Raw genomic sequence first — 21,041 nt, 5'->3', positions numbered from 1 at the left:
ACTAGACGGACCTTGGTTGGCAAAGTAATGTCTCTGCTTTTTAATATACTATGTAGGTAACCCAAGGCAAAAAAGGAGTACATCAAGGTTGTACGTCACCCTGCTTATTTAATTTATATGTAGAGTACATCATGAGGAACGCTGGGCTGGAAGAAGCACAAGCTGGAATCAAGATTGCTGGGAGAAATACCAATAACCTCAGATATACAGATGACACCACCCTTATGGCAGAAAGTGAAGAGGAACTCAAAAGCCTCTTGAGGAAAGTGAAAGAGGAGAGTGAAAAGGTTGGCTTGAAGCTCAACATTCAGAAAACAAAGATCATGGCATCTGGTCCCATCACTTCATGGGAAATAGATGGAAAAACAGTGGAGACAGTGTCAGACTTTATTATTTTGGGCTCCAAAATCACTGCGGATGCTGATTGCAGCCATGAAATTAAAAAACACTTATTCCTTGGAAGGAAAGTTATGACCAACCTAGATAGTATATTAAAAAGCAGAGACATTACTTTGCCAACCAAGGTCCATCTAGTCAAGGCTCTGGTTTTTCCCGTGGTCATGTATGGATGTGAGAGTTGGACTGTGAAGAAAGCTGATCGCCAAAGAATTGATGCTTTTGAACTGTGGTGCTAGAGAAGACTCTTGAGAGTCCCTTGGACTGCAAGGAGATCCAACCAGTCCATTCTAAAGGAGATCAATCCTGGGTGTTCACTGGAAGGACTGATGCTAGAGCTGAAACTCCAATACTTTGGCCACTTCATGCGACGAGTTGACTCACTGGAAAAGAGTCTGATGCTGAGAAGGAGAAGGGGACAACAGAGAATGAGATGTCTGGATGGCATCACCGACTAGATAGACATGAGTTTGAGTGAACTCTGGGAGTTGGTGATGGACAGAGAGGCCTAGCGTGCTGTGATTCATGGGGTTGCAAGGAGTCGGACACAACTGAGTGACTGAACTGAACTGAACTGAACTGAACTGAACCCAAGGCAGGGACTTCCCTGATGGTTCAGTGGTAAAGAAACTGCCTGCCAATGCAGGAGATTCATGTCCAAGCCCTGTGTCGGAAAGATCCACTGGAGAAAGAAATGGCAACCTACTCTAGTATTCTTTCTTGGGAAACCCCATGAACAGAGGAGCCTGGTGGGCTGTAGTCCATGGGGTCACAAAGAATTGGACCCAATAGTGACTATACTACAAACTCAGGGCAAACTCTGCATCTAAAAATCATTATCTTAACAAATCCAAAGTCCTTTTTGCCATTTGTATTCATTTCCTGGGACTACTGGAACAAAGTAGCATACACTGGGTGGCTTAAATGACAAACATTTATTATCTCAGTTCTTGAACTAGAAATCTGAAATCAAGGTGCCTGAAGGACATGAAGAAGAATTGGTTCTGTGATTCTCTCCTTGCTTTTGCTGCTGCTGCTGCTGCTGCTAAGTCGCTTATCAGGCATTCCTTGGCTTTAAAATGACATTCTCCTTGTGTCCCTTCACATCATCTTCTGTGTGTGCCCGTCTATCTCTATGTCCACATTTCCCTTTTTGATAAGGGCATCACTCATGTTGTATTTGCATCCACTCTAAAGACCTCATCTTAACTTGGTCACCTACAAAAGACCTTACTTCCCAATGAGGTCACATTCACAAATAGTGGGGACTTCAACGTATCTTCATGACTTTTATTTATAAAAACACATGTATGCTGCTGCTGCTGAGTCACTTCAGTCGTGTCCGACTCTGTGTGACCCCTTAGACGGAAACCCACCAGGCTCCCCCATCCCTGGGATTCTCCAGGCAAGAACACTGGAGTGGGTTGCCATTTCCTCCTCCAATGTGTGAAAGTGAAAAGTGAAAGTGAAGTCGTTCAGTCGTGTCCAACCCTTAGCGACCCCACGGACTGCAGCCTACCAGGCTCCTCCATCCATGGGATTTTCTAGGCAAGAGTAAGATACAATAACCATAAGTAGAACAGATACATAAAATTCCTAGTGAATAAAACAGTGTTAATGACAGATTTGTTCATAAGCATGAAATCAAGGACCCTGTGTTACTGAAAAGCTTGGCCTATCATTACACCAGTGCTGAATCAAATCCCATAGACAGAGTTTTGGCTAAAGTAAAAAGTTTTATTGCTTTACCAAACACTGGACTTCTGCCCATAAAACTGTGTGTCTGCACCCCAGAGAACCTGATGAGGGGTTTTATAACAGTGGGTTAAAGATGGGATCTCTGACAAGATTAGAGTGTGAGCAGGGCTTGGATTCCCTTAATCTCATCTCAGATGGTCAGTCTCCTAATCTTGATGAGTTTCTCTGGTCCCTTTAATCTTGTATCAAGTGGTTTGTTGGCTGTTCCTCCCTTGATTAGCAACTGTTTGAATCCAACCTTTGGAACCCAGGGAAGGTCATAATGACTGGAGCCTAGCTGGCAAGAGATGGGTGACAGAAAGACCTCTGTGCCTAGGAGTCCCATAGGGCTAGGTTTCACCTGCAAGCCTTTCTCACGGGTAGATCCCCCCTGTCCCCTATCTCTTATTTTTAGGAAAAATTGTAGCCTCCAGATCCACATATGCTGTGTGGAGTTGAAACACTTTATTTTTCACCAAGCGTTTATAAATATTTAAGTGAAAGGGAGGAAAATAAATACTAGATTAACATTCATAACATTAAACAAAGCAAATTTTGTTTTATTTAACTTTTAATGAATTCCATTTGAACTGTGAGTCATTCAAGAAAGAAACCTATTTGGGAATTTCTTTCACATTTCTTCAAGCACCCTGGAAGTTACCCACTTCTCTTCACCCACCTAGGCTGCCCCACCCATCTCAGTCACCATCAAGGGTGACTCTAACTACAAAATAAATTTCCAGAAGTAGAATTCCTGGGCCTAGCAATATATTTTACATTTGGGGAGATATTGCTAAATTGTCCAAAATGTATGAGAATCCCTGTTTCTCCAGTAGCAGCACCTTCTTGTCCAGTCCAAATGGTCAACATGGACCCAGGGCAAGGATGTAGTTCTGCTGGCCTCAGAGCTCCACACAACATAAGTGGGTCTGGGGGCTTTGACTTTTGCAAACTTTTGCTAACCCTGAGGCTGAAGCTTCACTAAAAGGTGATAATCCCGAAGATTGAGAGGTTTATGTATTTATTTATGAGAGATTAGGTGGAGATTGGACATCCCTGGTGACTCAGATGGTAAAGAATCTGCCAGATGGTGCTAGTGGTAATGAACCCACCTGCCAATGCAGGAGACACCAGAGAAGCAGATTTGATCCCTGGATGGGGGAAGGCCAGGGCAACCCACTCCAAAATTCTTGCCTGGAAAATTCCGTGGACAGAAGAGCCTGACAGGCTACAGTCCATAGGGTCACACAGAGTCAGACACGACTGAAGCAACTTAGCACTGACCCACACACACAGGTAGAGATTAATGTAGTGGCTTCCAGGAAACAGTACCATGACAAACTCCTTAAATTCCTTGTCTGATGTCCCCTCTGTCTAATGGTCTAGACAGAGGAACTGTAAGAATTTGGTCTGTTCAACTCATCCCTTTGTTTCCTTTTTGTTTTCCATTCTAGAAACCACTCCCTCCAATCATGGCAAGAGAGTATCAAAAGTGCCCAGAAAGGTTCTTAACTTTCACAGGTTTTGGGTTGTGGACAGACCTGTGTGTACAAAGTATGTATGTGTGCATGGGCGTGGGGAGGAAGGGGGACTCAGGAGTGGGCAAAGGAGAGTTCTTTATATTGCTTTTACAATTAAAACAACAACAACAACACAGGACCATGTTTCTATGCTTATTTCTTCATTACACTCACAGTCTTATTGGTATTTGTTGTCATCAGGGAAACAGCAGAGGGATGAAAGTCAGCTCTTCTTGGGGACTCAGGGATTTCTTCCTTAATTATATTTATTCTAATATCTAAAAGGTGGATCCCAATCCTGTTTCCAATCACAGAGAACTCTGAAAATAGACTAATTTATCTGACGCAAAATCAGCACCTAGATAGACAGATCTTTAAACGAGGTATTTAAAAGAGGGAAACACTCTTGTTCTCATTGTCAAATTTCCAATGAAAGTTCAGTCACCACAACAGCAGGCCAGGAGAGATTCACAAAATTCGAAGAAGAATCAAATCAACAAAATTAGAAATGAAAAAGGAGAGATTATAACAAACAATGCAGAAATACAAAGGATTATAAGAGACTATTATGAACAACTATATGGCAATAAAATAGATAACCTGGAAGAAATGGACAGATTCTTAGAAAAGTTCAATCTTCCAAGATTGAACCAGGAAGAAATAGAAATTATGAACAACCCAACTACAAGCACTGAAACTGTGATTTAAAAAAAAAAAAACAAAACTCCCAAAAAACAAAAGCCCAGGACCAGATGGCTTCACAGGAGAATTCTATCAAACATTTGCTGCTGCTGCTGCTGCTGCTAAGTCACTTCAGTCATGTCCAATTCTGTGTGACCCCACTGACGGCAGCCCACCGGGCTCCCCCATTCCTGGGATTCTCCAGGCAAGAACACTGGAGTGGGTTGTCATTTCCTTCTCCAATGTGTGAAAGTGAAGTCACTCAGTCGTGTCCGACCCTTAGCGACCCCACGGACTGCAGCCTACCAGCCTCCTCCATCCATGGGATTTTCTAGGCAAGAGTACTGGAGTGGCTTGCCATTGCCTTCTCTGATCAAACATTTAGAGAAGAGCTAATGCCTATCCTTCTAAAGCTCTTTCAAATAATTGTAGAGAAAGGAACACTTCCAAATTCATTCTACAAGGCCACCATCATCCCGATACCAAAACCAGACAAAGATAACACAAAAAAGAAAACTACAGGCCAATATCACTGATGAACATAAAATCATCAACAAAATTTTAGCAAACAGAATTCAGTAACACATCAAAAAGCTCATACACCATGATCAAGTTGGTTTTATTCCAGGAATGCAAGGATTCATCAATATATGCAAATCAATCAGTGTGATACACCATATTAACAAATTGAAAGATAAAACCACATGATCATCTCAATAGATGCAGAAAAAGCCTTTGACAAAATTCAGCACCCATTTATGAATAAAACTCTTCAAAAAATTGGCATAGAAGGAACCTAGCTCAACTTAGTAAAGGCCGTATATGATGAGCCTACAGCAAACATCATTCTCAATGGTGAAAAACTGAAAGCATTCCCCCTAAGATCAGGAACAAGACAGGGTGTCCACTTTCACCATTGCTATTAAACATAGTTCTATAAGTCCTAGCTACAACAATCAGAGAAGAAGAAATAAAAGGAATCCAGATCAGAAAAGAAGAAGTAAAGCTCTCACTGTTTGCAGATGACATGATACTGTACATAGAAAACCCTAAAGATCGTACCAGAAAATCACTAGAGCTAATCAGTGAATTTAGCAAAGTTGCAGGATACAAAATCAATACACAGAAATCACTTGCATTTCTATATACTAACAATGAAAAATCAGAAATAAAAATTAAGGAATCAATTTCATTCACCATTGTAGCAAAAGAATTAAATATCTAGGAATAAACTGACCTAAGGAGACAAAAGAACTGCACATAGAAAGTTATAAGACACTAATGAAAGAAATCAAAGATGACATAAACAGATGGAGAAATATTCCATGTTCCTGGGTAGGAAAAATCAATATTGTGAAAATGACTATACTACCAAACACAATCTACAGATTTAATGGGACCCCTATCAAATTACCAATGGCATTTTTTTCACAGAACTACAACAAAAAATTTCACACAAAAGACCCAGAATAACCAAAGAAGTCTTGAGAATGAAGAATGGAGCTGCAGGAATCAACCTTCCTGACTTCATATTATACTACAAAGCTATAGTCATCAAGACAGTATGGTACTGGAACAAAAACAGAAATATAGACCAATGGAACAAGACAGAAAGCCCAGAAATAAACCAATGTGCCTATGGGTACCTTATTTTTGACAAAGGAGTCAAGAATATATGATGGGGCAAAGACAGCCTCTTCAATGTATGGTGCTGGGAAAACTGGTCAGCTACATGAAAAAGAATGAAATTAGAACACCTTCTAACACCATACACAAAGATAAACTCAAAATGGATTAAAGACCTAAATGTAAGACAATAAACTAAAATACTCTTACAGACAAACATAGGCAGAACACTTGATGACATAAATCATAGCAAGATCCTCTATGATCCACCTCCTAGAGTAACGGAAATAAAAACAAATGTAAACAAATGGGACCTGATTAAACTTAAAAGCTTTTGTACAGCAAAGGAAACTAAGTAAGGTGAAAAGTCAACCCTCAGAATCGGAAAAAATAATAGCAAATGAAATAACTGACAAAGGATTAATTTCCAAAATATACAAGCAGCTCATACAACTTAATACTAGAAAAGCAAACAACCCAATAAAAAAGTGGGAAAAAGACCTAAACAGACATTTCTCCAAAGAAGACATACAGATGACTAACAAACACATGAAAAGATGATAACATCACTCATTATTAGAGGAATACAAATCAAAACTACAATGAGATATCACCTCATACCAGTCAGAATGACCATCATCAAGAATCTACAAACAGAGAAAAGGGAGCGCTCTTGCACTGTTGGTGGGAATGTAAATTGATACAGTCACTATGGAACATGGTGTGGAGATTCCTCAAAAAACTAGGAATAAAGCCACCATATGACCCAGCAATCCCACTTGTAGGCATATACCCTGAGGAAACCAAAATTGAAAGAGACACATGTATCCCACTGTTCATTGCAGCACTATTTACAATAACTAGAACACGGAAGCAACCTAGATGTCCATTGACAGATGAATGGATAAAGAAGTTGTGGTACATATACACAATGGAATATTATTCAGCCATAAAAAGGAACACATCTGAGTCAGTTCTGATGAGGTGGATGAACCTAGAACTTATTATATAGAGTGAAGTGTTTCAGAAATAGATAAATACCATTTTCTAACACACACACACACACACATATATATATAGAATTTAGAAAAATGGTACTGAAGAATTTATTTACAGGGCAACAGTGGAGAAACAGACATAGAGAATAGACTTATGGACATGGCGAGAGGGGAGGAGAGGGTGAGATGTGTGGAAAGAGAAACATGGAAACTAACATTCAGTTCAGTTCAGTTGCTCAGTTGTGTCCGACTCTTTGTGACCCCATGAATCACAGCAGGCCAGGCCTCCCTGTCCATCATCAACTCCCGGAGTTCACTCAAACTCATGTCCATTGAGTCGGTGATGCCATCCAGCCATCTCATTCTCTGTCGTCCCCGTCTCCTCCCACCCCCAATCCTTCCTAGCATCAGACTCTTTTCCAGTGAGTCAACTTGACGCATGAGGTGGCCAAAGTATTGGAGTTTCAGCTTTAGCATCAGTCCTTCATATGGAAACTTACATTACCATATGAAAAATAGATAGCCAAGGGGAATTTGCTGTATGGGTCAGGAAACTCAAACAGGGGTTCTGTATCAACTAAAGGGGTGGGATGGGGAGGGAGATGGGACAGAGTTTCAAAAGTGAGGGGATATATGTATACCTATGCCTGATTCATGTCGAGGTTTGACAGAAAACAGCAAAATTTTGTCAAGCAATTATCCTTCAGTAAAAAAAAGAAATAAAGTAAAAAAAAAACTGGAACATAAACTCACCAAATTGGTAAGAAGCAGAAACATGTTGGATGGTTAATTCTATGAATTTCTGTTTGGAGCCATGGAGTTGGAGGAGTGTCTGTTTAAGAGTCTTTCTCAGGTGACCATCTGCTCATGCATTGCTCAGAGGACTAGATCTTTGCATATTTCTTGGGTCTGACACATCTCTGCTGAGCTCCACAAAGTGGAGTGGAAGGTGAACTGTGGGGAGTTGAATGGGTATGGTAAGTGCTGAAGGGGGTGAGTAAAGACCAGAAGATGAGGGATTAAAGGTTAACAGGAAGGGGAAGAAGTGGATCTGACTTCAAGCTTCTGCCTATGGAGTGTCAGGCTAGATACAGGGATACCTCCTTGTTATCAAAGGTTGTCAGCAACAAAGACTGGAAAGATGGTAATCTTAGTTTTCTTGGTCAAAATTTTTATCATTGCTTATTGTTCTCCAGTCTCTGGACTCAGCTCCAAAGTAGGCAGACAAACCTGTTGGGTCATTATCACAAATGTGCCCTCATCAGTCTGATGTCCGTGGTTATGCTTCATTCCTGCCAGTGCTGGTCTGGAATCTACCTCCCTGAGCTGTTCTCTGACTCTCTTGGCAGGCATATCTCTGTAACTCACCATGTCCTGGGATTTCCCTGACTCCTGCCATGATCTTCTGACTCTGGACAGTTTACTTATCACTGCTAAGATGAAAATGGCATTGTGCGTGTACATCGTCCTACACCTGGAGACTTATAAAAAAATTAAATATATGATTAAGCCCCATCCATACCCACTACCCAGAGATGGAGGAGCCTGGTAGGCTGAAGTCCATAGGGTCGTGAAGAGTCAGACATGACTGAGTGACTTCACTTTCACTTTTCACTTTCATGCATTGGAGAAGGAAATGGCAACCCACTCCACTGCTCTTGCCTGGAGAATCCCAGGGATGGGGGAGCCTGGTGGGCTGCTGTCTATGGGTCGCACAGAGTCTGACACAACTGAAGCAACTTAGCAGCAGCAGCAGCATACCCACTACCAGTCACCTATAGGGTGGAACCAAGGCATACGCACGAAAACATCTTCTCAGATGTCTTGGAGACATAAGCATGACCCTGGACATGACCACAGCATCCCAAGAATCTCACTGTTTCTTCTTTTTTTCTATTCATAATTATGATCTATCTCAAACTGTCTCAAGACTCTTTGTCTCTCTTTTTGCACCTCTCCAGTTTCTATTAGGCGAAATTCTTGAATTGTAAACGTGAGACCACACAAGACAGAAGGAACACACTCCAGGAAAGCACCCCTGGAAGTCCACCACTTGTAAAGTGAGCAATGACTGCTTCTTCCTTGGTAAATTCAATGAGTGTCACTGAATCTGTGAAGAGTCACTGCTTCTCATCAGTTTAGAGTCAACTGAGGTTACACGCTAGGTAACGTGAATGATGTACAACCGGGAGACAGATGTCGCTAAGTCCTTGCCCTCATACACACCAGAGTCCAAGTAGCAGTGTGGGATGAAGGGTTGATCTACATCCAGAGAGGTATTTCTGAGGTTTTGAGGTTCTCATGATGCATTTGACATAAAACTTACTTCGGTGGCAGTGCCTGCTGTGTTGGGAAAATATAATTAAAAACCAAATGCCCTCCCTACCCTGAAAACCTTCCAGATAGGTAGACGAGAAAGAAAGCTGTTTTATTTTTGAATAAGCATTAAATCACAATGTGATTTGCATCACAGATGATCTGCTAAGAAATGATCTGCACAGATGATCTGCACAGAGAAGGAATATCAACCTTCTGTATAGCCAGGCGGTGACAAACTATTACATACATGCACTCAAGATAAACAATAACTAGTCCTCAAGGAAGAGGTCGTGACAGCACCTTTTGTCAGATTCCGTGCTTAATTCATGTGGTAATTGGCATGATTCTCTGTGTTTGTTACTTGGCTTTATCCGAAGGAAATACAGACTTCTCACAGGTTTTGACAAGAGATAGTTCTGCAGCTTGGAGCAAGGTGCTTGCAGAAGTTAGGGTCCTGCCCTCCTACAGAGTGTGGGAGGTAAGGATTCTATCTTCCTTGATGATTACATTTCAAAGAGATGGATTTTAGATCCTTGAGAAGACATTCCTGATTCAGAAGTTTGGTTAGAGATTATTTTACTTTTAAAAGATTGATATAGCTTATCAATCCCTGGGCTTCCCAGGTGGCACTAGTGGTAAAGAACCCATCTGCCAATGCAGGTAGATGTAGGAGACACGGGCTCAATCCTTTGTTCAGGAAGATCCCCTGGAGGAGGGCAGGATACCCGACTCCAGTATTCTTACCTGAAAAATCCCTTGTACAGAGGAGCCTGGTGGGTTACAGTCCATAGGGTCGCAAAGAGTCAGGCACAACTAAAGTGACTTTGCACACATTCACTTACCTTATCAGAAACATAAGGAAGTTACAATTATACTTCTTCTAAGTAATTGCTAAGGAAAGAGGGAGGTAGGAGTCTTTTCCTTTGTTTTCAAGTTGGTTTGTCTTTACATCTATTCCCCCCTTTCCCACCTCCCCCCTCTCTCTCTCTCTTCACACCCAAGAATCACTAGAGGAAGAAAGTTTCCTTTACTTGTCTAGGTTTTCAGGACGGTCTAAGAATTAAATTCACCTGATACACATTTATTGGAGAAAATAAAACAAAGGTTTAATAACTTTCATAGAGGGAGAGACCCAGGAAAAGTGATTAACTCACCAAAAGGACAAAAGTGAAAGTGAAAGTCCCTCAGTCATGTATGACTCTTTGCAACCCTGTGGAAAGGACCTCACCTTAAATATATCTTGGCTTTCAATACAAAAGAGGATGTTGGTGATCCTTGTTTGTGACTATTCACACGGTGTTGAAAAAGCAAATGTTTGGTAAATAAATGTTTGCTGGGCTATGCAGTGACAATGGGAAACTGAGTGACCGCTGATCTCTAGGTCCTACCTAGAGTCTGCTCTCACACACATGTACACTGAGTCCATGTTTTTGCAGCTGTATTCTGGGAAAGGCCATCTATCTAAATTCTTTTAGGTACTTGGAGTAAAAGTCGGTTTCTTCTTTAGTCTTTTAGGCCTTGATTATTTTCAGCTCTAAGTAATCCATATGCTAAGGAGACATTTTGGGGTGACAAATTTTATTCTCCACATCTTTTTAAATCTGTATTCCCTTTGCCTAAACCTACAGCTATTCACCTGTTATTTAAAGCTCCTCTCTCTCCCTTTCATTCTCTGACTCTCTTCCTCTGAGGGCTTGTTTCTTAGCCTTTCAGGAGAAATAAGATCAAATCCTGCTTGATAATCACTGATGTCAACTGAAACGAAATGAATTTTCATGGCAGGAGGAAAGGATGGGGCTATATCAGAGATCTGAGGTAGAAATGGAAGATAGTTCTTTTCCTTATGTGATGGAGTTGTCTGGTAAGTTATATTGTTTCTATGTTTGCTTTTTCTTCCCTCAGGGTCAATGCCATGAACATCTGGGATGACACCTCCATATCAGAATTTATCCTTTTAGGTCTGTTCAGCTACTCACCATATGACTTCTTCCTTTACCCCTTGTCCTTCTGGCCTCTGCTACCACCCTGGCTGGCAACATCCTCTTCCTCCTGCTCACTCAGGCTGACAGGCGACTGCACACCCCCATGTACTTTTTTTTTTAGCTAGCTCTCTATCATGGACCTGACCATGATGGGCACGGTGGTGCCCAAGATGGCAGCCAACTTTATCTCAGGAAGTAAATTCATCTCTCAGGGCGGCTGTGCCACTCAGGTCTTCTAAATGGTCAGTGCTTCCTCCTGGCAGTCATGGCCTGTGACAGGTACATGGCTGTGTGTCACACCCTGCAATAGGTACCCTGTACTATCTGATGGCCGGGCATCCTCGGTGAGAGGAGTAGCTGATTAACATGGGCATGGTCTTCAGCTTCCCCTACTGTGGCTCTCTCAGATGGACCACTTCTGTGAGTTTCACACCCTGTTGTGCCTCTCTTGTGCAGACACATCCCTCTTTGAGGACCTCATCTATGCTTGCTGTGTGGTCATGCTGCTGCTGCCCCCGGGGGTCATTGTGGCTTCCTATGCCTGGGTCCTCAACGCTGTGATTGACCTGACCTCCACTGAGGGGAAACAGAAGGCTCTGACCACAGCTTCTTTCACCTAGCTGTGGTGCCTTTACCATGGGGGAGCCATCTTTAGCTACATGCAGAAAGTCTCTGCTGGGACATCAGTGGGAGAACGAGCCACCTTCATCTTCTATACCATCTTTACCCCAATGCTCAACCCGCTTGTTTACAGACTGAGTAGTGTGGAGGTAATGAGAGCCCTGAAGAAAGTTCTAGGGACATGGAGAATGTAGTCATGTCCACCCTTCTGGGGTTTCCTCTCTTGATTTTGTCTTTCCTCTGCAATCTCAAGTATTCTTGTGGCTCAGACTTCCTCCTTTGTTCAAATTGGGCCCTTTTGCCTAGTTGGGGTGAGGCTACAAGCCAAGCAATCTGAAAATGTTTGGATAAAAGAGGTCAGTGTAACAGATGATAAGTGATCAGTATCACAATGAATCTTTCCTCCACTGAGCACCACTCTTTCCATGCAATGAAGGACTGTAGATATATTATTTACCATTTCCCCAGGTTTGCTAGGGAAAGTCTGTCTTCTGAACTGCATGTTAAAAGTGAGCAAGGAGTAGAAAGAGATTCAAAACTCATTGTCCACTGAAATGAGGTGCAAAGATCAGAGGTAGCCTGAGATGTAGAAACTGTGCAAACTTGGACAAAGTTACTTCATTCTCTGGGCTTCACTTTATCATCTGCATCAACATTGTTGTCATTCATTTGCTCAGCCGCTTCTGACTCTGCAACCCCATAGTCTACAGCACACTAGGTTTCCCCGTCCTACGCTATCTCCCAGAGTTTGTTTAGACTCATATCCATTGAGTCAATGTGCAATCCAACCATCTCATCCTCTGTCACCCCCTTTTCCTCCTTTATTCTATCTTTCCCAGCTTCAGGGCATAATAGCTACTAGTAAAGTAAGTCCAATATTTCATGACACTAACTACCAATTGGGATTTCCCTGGTGGCTCAGATGTTAAAGAATATGCCTGCAATGTGGGAGACCCAGGTTCAGTTCCTGGGTGGGGAAGATCCCCTGGAGAATGGAATGGCTACCTAATCCAGTATTCTTGCCTGGAGAAATCCATGGACAGAGAAGCTTAGTGTAACACAAACTCAAGTTCAATGTTTCTGATGGTGTTAAGCAATATGATGAGATTTGTCCTTTCTTGAAATTGTACTTTAAATATAAGTATCAATGTGTAAAGTATCAAAGAAAAACAACTAGAACTTATTTTTAGTCTTCTTACATGAAAAATACCTTGGAAAGTTCAGAGATTGCAAATTTGTCATTCCATGCTAGTAGGAATTTGAGGGAAGATCGATTCTTTATCACTGATACCAAGTTTAGAAGGGAAATAAGGTGTGAGGAGAAAACTTCAGCAAGAACTGGCTTTTATCATGTTTCTATCACAAGGGCTCTGGAGAGATTTATGAAATGATCTTTTAAGCCATGCCTTCTACAAACATATCCCTGAATCAGTTCAGTTCAGTTCAGTTCAGTCGCTCAGTCGTGTCCGACTCTCCGCGACCCCATGAATCACAGCACGCCAGGCCTCCCTGTCCATCACCAACTCCCGGAGTACACTCAAACTCATGTCCACAGAGTCGGTGATGCCATCCAGCCATCTCATTCTCTGTTGTCCCCTTCTCCTCCCGCCCCCAACCTTTCCCAGCATCAGAGTCTTTTCCAGTGAGTCAACTCGCCGCATGAGGTGGCCAAAGTATTGCAGTTTCAGCTTTAGCATCAGTCCCTCCAATGAACACCCAGGATTGATCTCCTTTAGAATGGACTGGTTGGATCTCCTTGCAGTATAAGGGACTCTCAAGAGTCTTCTCCAACACCACAGTTCAAAAGCATCAATTCTTCGGCAATCAGCTTTCTTCACAGTCCAACTCTCACATCCATACATGACCATGGGAAAAACCATTGCCTTGACTAGATGGACCTTGGTTGGCAAAGTAATGTCTCTGCTTTTTAATATACTATCAAGGTTGGTCATAACTTTCCTTCCAAGGAGCAAGCGTCTTTTAATTTCATGGCTGCAATCAGCATCTGCAGTGATTTTGGAGCCCAAAAAAATAAAGTCTGACACTGTTTCCACTGTTTTTCCATCTATTTCCCATGAAGTGATGGGACCAGATGCCATGATCTTTGTTTTCTGAATGTTGAGCTTCAAGCCAACCTTTTCACTCTCCTCTTTCACTTTCATCAAGAGGCTTTTGAGTTCCTCTTCACTTTCTGCCATAAGGGTAGTGTCATCTGCATATCTGAGGTTATTGATATTTCTCCCAGCAATTTTGATTCCAGCTTGTGCTTCTTCCAGCCCAGCGTTCCTCATGATGTACTCTGCATATAAGTTAAATAAGCAAGGTGACAATATACAACCTTGACGTACACCTTTTCCTATTTGGAACCAGTCTGTTGTTCCATGTCCAGTTCTAACTGTTGCTTCCTGACCTGGTAGACTCTATTCAGGGATATCTGTTCGCCCCACGTTGGGCGAACAGATATCCCTGAATAGAGTCTACCAAAAAATTCCCCCCTCAGTCATTCCATTTTCACTACTCCCAAGAGACCTACACTCATATCCTGAGAGCCTAGAGCTTTGGGGCACCAATTTGGTGTGGACACACAGTAGTGAAGGAGCGGGCACAGTCCAGTCCTGGGAGAATTTGGAGTCTAGATACTGATGCAAAGTGTCCCAGGCCGAGGGGACAGATGAGCAAAGGCTAAGGACGGTGTTCTAAAGCAGAGAGCGCCAGGGAAAGTCTGAGGGAGAGCTGGCCAGAAAGTACAGCCGTATCTTGTACAGCCAACATCTCATACAGCCTTATAGATATTTGAAAACGTAGGGCTTTGAGTAAAGAGGAGGTATGATCTGCCCCTTTTTTATAAAATTACCCTGTACCCTGTAGAGTCCACCACAAGGCTCCCATAGTCATTAAGATGAGATGGCATCTTGGCATCTCATGGCAAGAGATCATGGCACTTAGACTGTGGTGGAAATTTAAGATAGCAGAAGTAGGCAAGTTCTGGGTACTTGTCTTTGGTCTTTTTTTTAAAAATTAAGTATAGTTAATTTACAAAGATGTGTTAGTTTCAAGTGTACAGCAAAATGATCCTATATATGCGTGTGTGTGTTCATACATAGCATATATATTTCCTGTGCTATACAGTATTCTGGGTATATTTAGAAGGTTAAGTCAGCTTATTAATTAATGTGTTTAGCTCATGGTTTTAGCAAGGATAAAATGAGTAACTGCATTTAACATACTGTTCACTGTGAGCTCTTTGTTAGTTCTTTCTATTAAAAATGCATATATATTTTAATAATCAACATATTTCTTTAAAAGTGATGGGCAATTTTGTGCCATTTAAAGGAAACAAGTTTTCAGGTAGTTCTTTATAATGTCAATGAGTTTTTGGGTGGATGTGTTATAGACCAACATGTGTGCTGCCCAACATTTCATTCTGCAACCTCCCTAGTGTCCAAGGGGACTTGGTCCTGGTCACTCCTTCCACCCACTTCTCACAGACATGAGTTTCTAGTTGTACTAGACCATCCCCAACTACGTCTCCTCCTCCTCCCTTATGGGCTCCATTGGAAGCCATGAGTAGGTGGGCATCATCACACACCCCTAGCCCAGGATCAGACCTCCTGTGCACCTGCAGGGTGCAAGGAACCCTGCAGGAACAAGCCAAGGGTGCCCACTCTCACCACTACTATTCAACATAGTTTTGGAAGTTTTGGCCACAGCAATCAGAGCAGAAAAAGACTTAAAATATTTTCTTTTTTTCATGTTTTAGCCTTGATTATATGCTTCTGGAAATTTATTCACTTTCTCTGGGTTGTCAAATTAATTTGTTTATAATTGTTCACATTTTTATGGTACTCTATATTTCTGTAGTGTCATTGTATTGTGTTTGTTTCCTTTCAGATTTTATTTGAGCATTCTATTTTTATATTGGTGTGTCTAAGTAAAGTTTTTGCAATTTAGCTTGTCTTTTTATAGAACCAGTTCTTGGTGTCATTGTTTTTTTCTTTTGTCTTTTTAACTCTATATCATTTATTTCTGCTCTATTCATTATATTTTCTTCAGTCTATTGTATTTTTGGCTCATTTGTTCTTTTTCTACTTACTTGAGTTATAAAGTGAGATTGTTTATATGTGATTTTTCTTGTTTTCTTTTAAATGTAGACATTTATTGCTATGAACTTTCCTCTTATAATTCCTTCTATTGCATTTCATAAATTTTGGCCGCTCTGTCTCTTTTTATTTTTGTCTCATGGTACTGCTGATGCTTCTTTTGATTTTTTCCAGTATTTTTTGATGTTTCTTTTTATTTGTTCTTTGATCTATGGTCGTTCAGTAGCATGTTGTTCAAGACCACAAATCTGTGAGGCTTTTTTTTTTTTCAGTTTTCTTCTTGTAATCAATTTCTAGTTTCATACCATTGTGGTTGGAAAAGTGCCTGTTACGATTTCATCTTCTTAACTTTAAGAATTTTCTTGTGACTTAACATATGAAGACTCTTGAGAGTCCCTTGGACTGCAAGGAGATCCATCCAGTCCATTCTAAAGGAGATCAATCCTGGGTGTTCATTGGAAGGACTGATGCTAAAGCTGAAACTCCAATACTTTGGCCACCTCATGCGACGAGTTGACTCACTGGAAAAGACTCTGATGCTGGGAAGGATTGGGGGTGGGAGGAGAAGGGGACGACAGAGAATGAGATGGCTGGATGGCATCACCGACTCTGTGGACATGAGTTTGAGTGAACTCCGGGAGTTGGTGATGGACAGGGAGGCCTGGCGTGCTGTGATTCATGGGGTCGCAGAGAGTCGGACACGACTGAGCGACTGAACTGAACTGAACATATGATCTAACCTAACTCTGGGCATTTGAGAAGATTATGTATATTGTTACTTTTGCATTGTTGTGGTTGTTCAGTCACTAAGTTGTATCTGACTCTTTGCGACCCCAAGAACTGCAGCACACCAGGCTTCCCTGTCCTTCACTATCTCCCTGAGTTTGCTCAAACTCGTGTCCATTGAGTTGGCAATGCCATCCAACCATCTCATCCTCTGTCACCTCGTTCTCCTCCTGCCCTCAATATTTCCTATCATCAGGGTCTTTTCCAATGAGTCAGCTCTTCACATCAGGTGACCAAAGTATATGCGCTTCAGCTTCAGCATCAGCCCTTCCAGTGAATACTAGGGCTGACTGGTTTGATACCCTTATTGTCCAAGGAAACCTCAAGAGTCTTCCCTAGCATCACAGTTAGAAAGCACCAATTCTTTGGCTTTCATCCTTCTTTATGGTCCTACTGTCTCATCTGTACATGATTACTGGAAAAACCATAGCTTTGAATATATGGACCTTTGTCATCAAAGTGATGTCTCTGATTTTTAATACACTAAGTTTGTCACAGGTTTTCTTCCAAGAAGCAAGTGACCTATTTAGCAAACTCTAAGTTACTGTCATTGCTGAGTTTAAATGTGTCACAAATCAAGTTTCCCAGAAGCAAAGTGAGATAGACTTTTCATGCAGAAATTTTATTGGAGAGTCTTCTCAGTATGAAGACCTATAAAATGGGAAGTTAGCTAAGGAAGCAAAACTGGATACAGGGAGAAGTGGTCCATGATGCCTATGTGTAGTGTTCTGGAGTTGGGGAGCTCTGGGGAGCTCTGGAGCTGGATGGAACCTCAGAGTCAAGCTGAGGCAAGGGAGCCAAGCCTTTGTAATCCTACATTTACCTCTCCAGGCATCCTCCACTATCCCAAGGCCTAGGGCAAGATGTCTCTTAGCTATGGGCAATTCCTTGAGAAGAACACAGCTGAAAGCTTCACCTGTCAACTCTTTCAACAACCATGGAATGAAGGATGTGTGTCTTCTATTCTTGTAGCTCTGTCAGCCCAATTTTTTGTCCAAATTGCCACACTTGTCATGAACATGATAGATTGAGTTGATGTCTAAATTTGACTAATCTTAATCAGAGAATGACTTTTATTTTTAGTACGGCACATTCATATCTCTTCCAATGAAACTACAGCTGGTTAGGTCAGGTTTCCTGGCCCCAGAGCACATCTCCAGGTGCCAAAACCAACCTAGTTCTGCCTAACACCACAAGAACACCTCCCCAGGAGTTTCTTGAGAGCACCAGCCACTTCTTTGTTCCTCAGGCTGTAGATAAGTGGGTTGAGCATAGGGGTAATCATAGTATAGAAGGCAGAGACCACCTTGTCCTGCTTGGAGGAATGGTAAGCCTGAGGCCGCATGTAGGTGATCATGGCAGCCCCGTAGAAGAGAGACACAACTGCCATGTGAGAGGAACAGGTAGCAAAGGCCTTCTGCCGACCTTCAGCAGAACGCATGTGGAGCACAGTTATCAGAATCCTCAGATATGAGGCAGAGATGACAGAGAAGGGCAGAAGCAGCAAGAGGACACAGCACACATAGATCATAGTCTCATAGAGGGAGGTGTCAGCACAGGCCAGCTTGAGCACCGCAGGGACCTCACAGAAGAAGTGGTCAATCTCTTGGGAGCCACAGTAAGGAAATCGTAGTGTAAAGATAGCTTGGATCAGCCCATCCACCAGGCCAAAAAGCCAAGACCCTGCCACCATGAGCCAGCAGACACGGCGGCTCATGACCACTGAGTACCTCAGTGGGTTGCTGATGGCCACATAGCGATCATAAGCCATGAAAGCCAACAGGAAGCACTCATCCCCCAGGAGGGTGAGAAAGGACAGGATCTGGAGCCCACAGCCTGTGAAAGAGATGGAACCATGGCCCCAGAGATAGTCAATGGTCATCCGTGGAACAATGGTGGAGATGAGCATGAGGTCCATGAGTGACAGCCAGCTGAGGAAGAAGTACATGGGGCTATGTAGACGGGGGTCAGTGTTGATGAGGAGGATCATGAGCCCATTGCCAGAGAGGGCCACCAGAAACATGACCAAGATGACGGAGAAGAGAAGGAGATGCAGTGGTGAGTGTGTGAAGAGACCCAGGAGGATGAAGTGGGAGATGAGAGTCTGGTTTTCCAACAAGGCCATTGTTCCTTCAGAGGGAAGTGCCATAGACAGGACTGGGATCTGCAAGCAGGAGGTTTGTGTTCAGTGCCATAATACTGAGATCACTGAAATTTTTCCAATATGTTGCCCTCTTTAAATGTTATGTGATTTAAAATAAAAGGTATGGTTTCTTTAAGAAAAAATATCCTAACAAAAATGCAGGATACTTCCGTTGCCTTTACTTTTAAATCTTTCTGCACATAACTGAGAAGCCTGTCCTAACCCCTAATTGTTAAAGTAAGCACTGCTTCTACTTCTGCTACGATTGGTCTATACTCCAACCCACAGACTTGCTTCTCCTACAGAGTTCTGGGCCGGTCTCACTAAAGGATTTCTTTTTCCCCAGAAAAGACCTAAAGCAGCAAAGACATTAACAACCGTGTGAACTGAGCACTGTTATGACCTTTATGAATCTCAATTTTCTTATCTTAAATTGAGATAACAACTGTCTATGAAGTGATGGTAAAGGTTGAAGATGACAACATAAGCAGTGTCTTGTAGTACAGAAATATTGATAGCTGACATTAATTGATCATTTCTGATGTGCCAAGCAGCATGATGAGCACTCTATAATCATATTTAATCCTCATAACTGCTAAAAATTATCATTTGCCCCATTTGTGAAATGGGGAAAGTGAGCGAGTGGGGATTAAAAATTTTTATAATCAACATTAGATGAGATATAGGAAGGTAAACATGAAACATGAATAAGAATTTATAGAAAAAAAAGTGTGTAGAAGATGGAACCTTAAAAAAACTTTTAAAATACACCTCAGACTACACAGTTCTACTTACAAGAATTCATCTTACAAACATTTGCATATATATGAAATGTTGCGTTGACAACAGGATTTGGTGTAGATTTATTTGTAGTGGAAAAAAGATCACAAAAGATCTAAATATCTATCAATAGAGGAAAAATTGAATAAACAATGCAATAGTAAACTATAAAAAAGAAACAAAATGAGTTTGCTTTTTATGTGTTAATATAGAATTCTCCCCAAATAATACTGTTCTGTGAAAAAGGCACATGATAGAGCAGTTTGTGAGCTATATTACATACTATGTAATTACATGCCATAATTGTATTATATGTATCTATATAAATTGTGCTTTATGTGTTATAATCATATAATTATTCTATATTCTATATTATACATCATATATCATGAAATACAATGTAATATTACATTTTACTGATATATGTATAAAAAAAGAAATGAGTATGTATCTGTATATATTTATATCTATAAACTTAGTGTAAAATCTCTGGAATTAAACATAAGAAGCTAGTAATGCTGCTTACCTCAGAGGAAAGAATGAGAAGAATAAGATTGCTGAGACCTAAGTTAGGGGCTTCCCAGGTGACACTAGTGGTAAAGAACCTGCCTGCCAATGCAAGAGACTATAAGAGATGCAGGTTCAATCCCTGGGTTGGGAAGATCCCTTGGAAGCAGGCACAGCAAACCACTCCAGTATTCTTGCCTGGAGAATCCCATGGACAGAGAAGCCTGGCGGGTTACAGTCCACAGGTCGTGGAGTCTGATGTGACTGAAGTGAGTTGGCATGCCCACACGTTAGTAAAAGAGTCTTTATGGTATATGATTTTTACCTCTTAAATTTTACTCTTTGTGAGACAATATATACTTTTAAAAATACATAAATAAAATATTGAGGTGATAACCAACAATATTTGTCATGGAAATTGATTAAGTAATAACCAACCTTCATGCACAGCATGTTGTAGATGCTTAACAGATCTGGACATCTTACTGGACGAAGAGCCAAATAATTTTCAAGCGTAAAGTAATGTTTAACAGATCAGAGTAAAAAGTGAAACTGCCTCTTTAATTATCAAAATATATAAAATCTTGTATTGGTGAAGTAACAAAACTATTGACAAAAGTAACCAAAAAATAGTCCGGGATCAAGCATATATGTGTGAAAATTTTAAATTGGATTAAAACACTATAGTTTAATTTCTGTGAGAAAAGAATAGTCAACAAATGATTTAGGACAATGTTTCACCTGTTTGAAAAGTTTTTAAAAATTAGGTCCATAATTGTACCTCTCAGTAAAACAAATTCCTGGAAGCTTAAAGATTTAAAGTGAAAAATTTATAATATTATTGG

General features: G+C 41.3%; 1 protein-coding gene across 1 annotated transcript; it reads right to left on the bottom strand.

The window, feature by feature from the left end:
- Positions 1-17,940: 17,940 nt before the first annotated feature.
- Positions 17,941-18,915, bottom strand: LOC129558250 (olfactory receptor 2V1-like). Its single transcript, XM_055429219.2, has one exon. The coding sequence runs from the start codon at positions 18,913-18,915 to the stop codon at positions 17,941-17,943; it is 975 nt and encodes a 324-aa protein (XP_055285194.2).
- Between the last annotated feature and the right edge of the window lie 2,126 nt (positions 18,916-21,041).

The sequence above is a fragment of the Moschus berezovskii genome, chromosome 8 (genome assembly GCF_049115385.1).
Source record: "Moschus berezovskii isolate FMDL1 chromosome 8, NW_MosBer_1.0, whole genome shotgun sequence".
Lineage (NCBI taxonomy): Eukaryota > Metazoa > Chordata > Mammalia > Artiodactyla > Moschidae > Moschus > Moschus berezovskii.
Note: the sequence above shows the minus strand (reverse complement) of the source record. Positions and strands in the feature narration are given on the sequence as shown.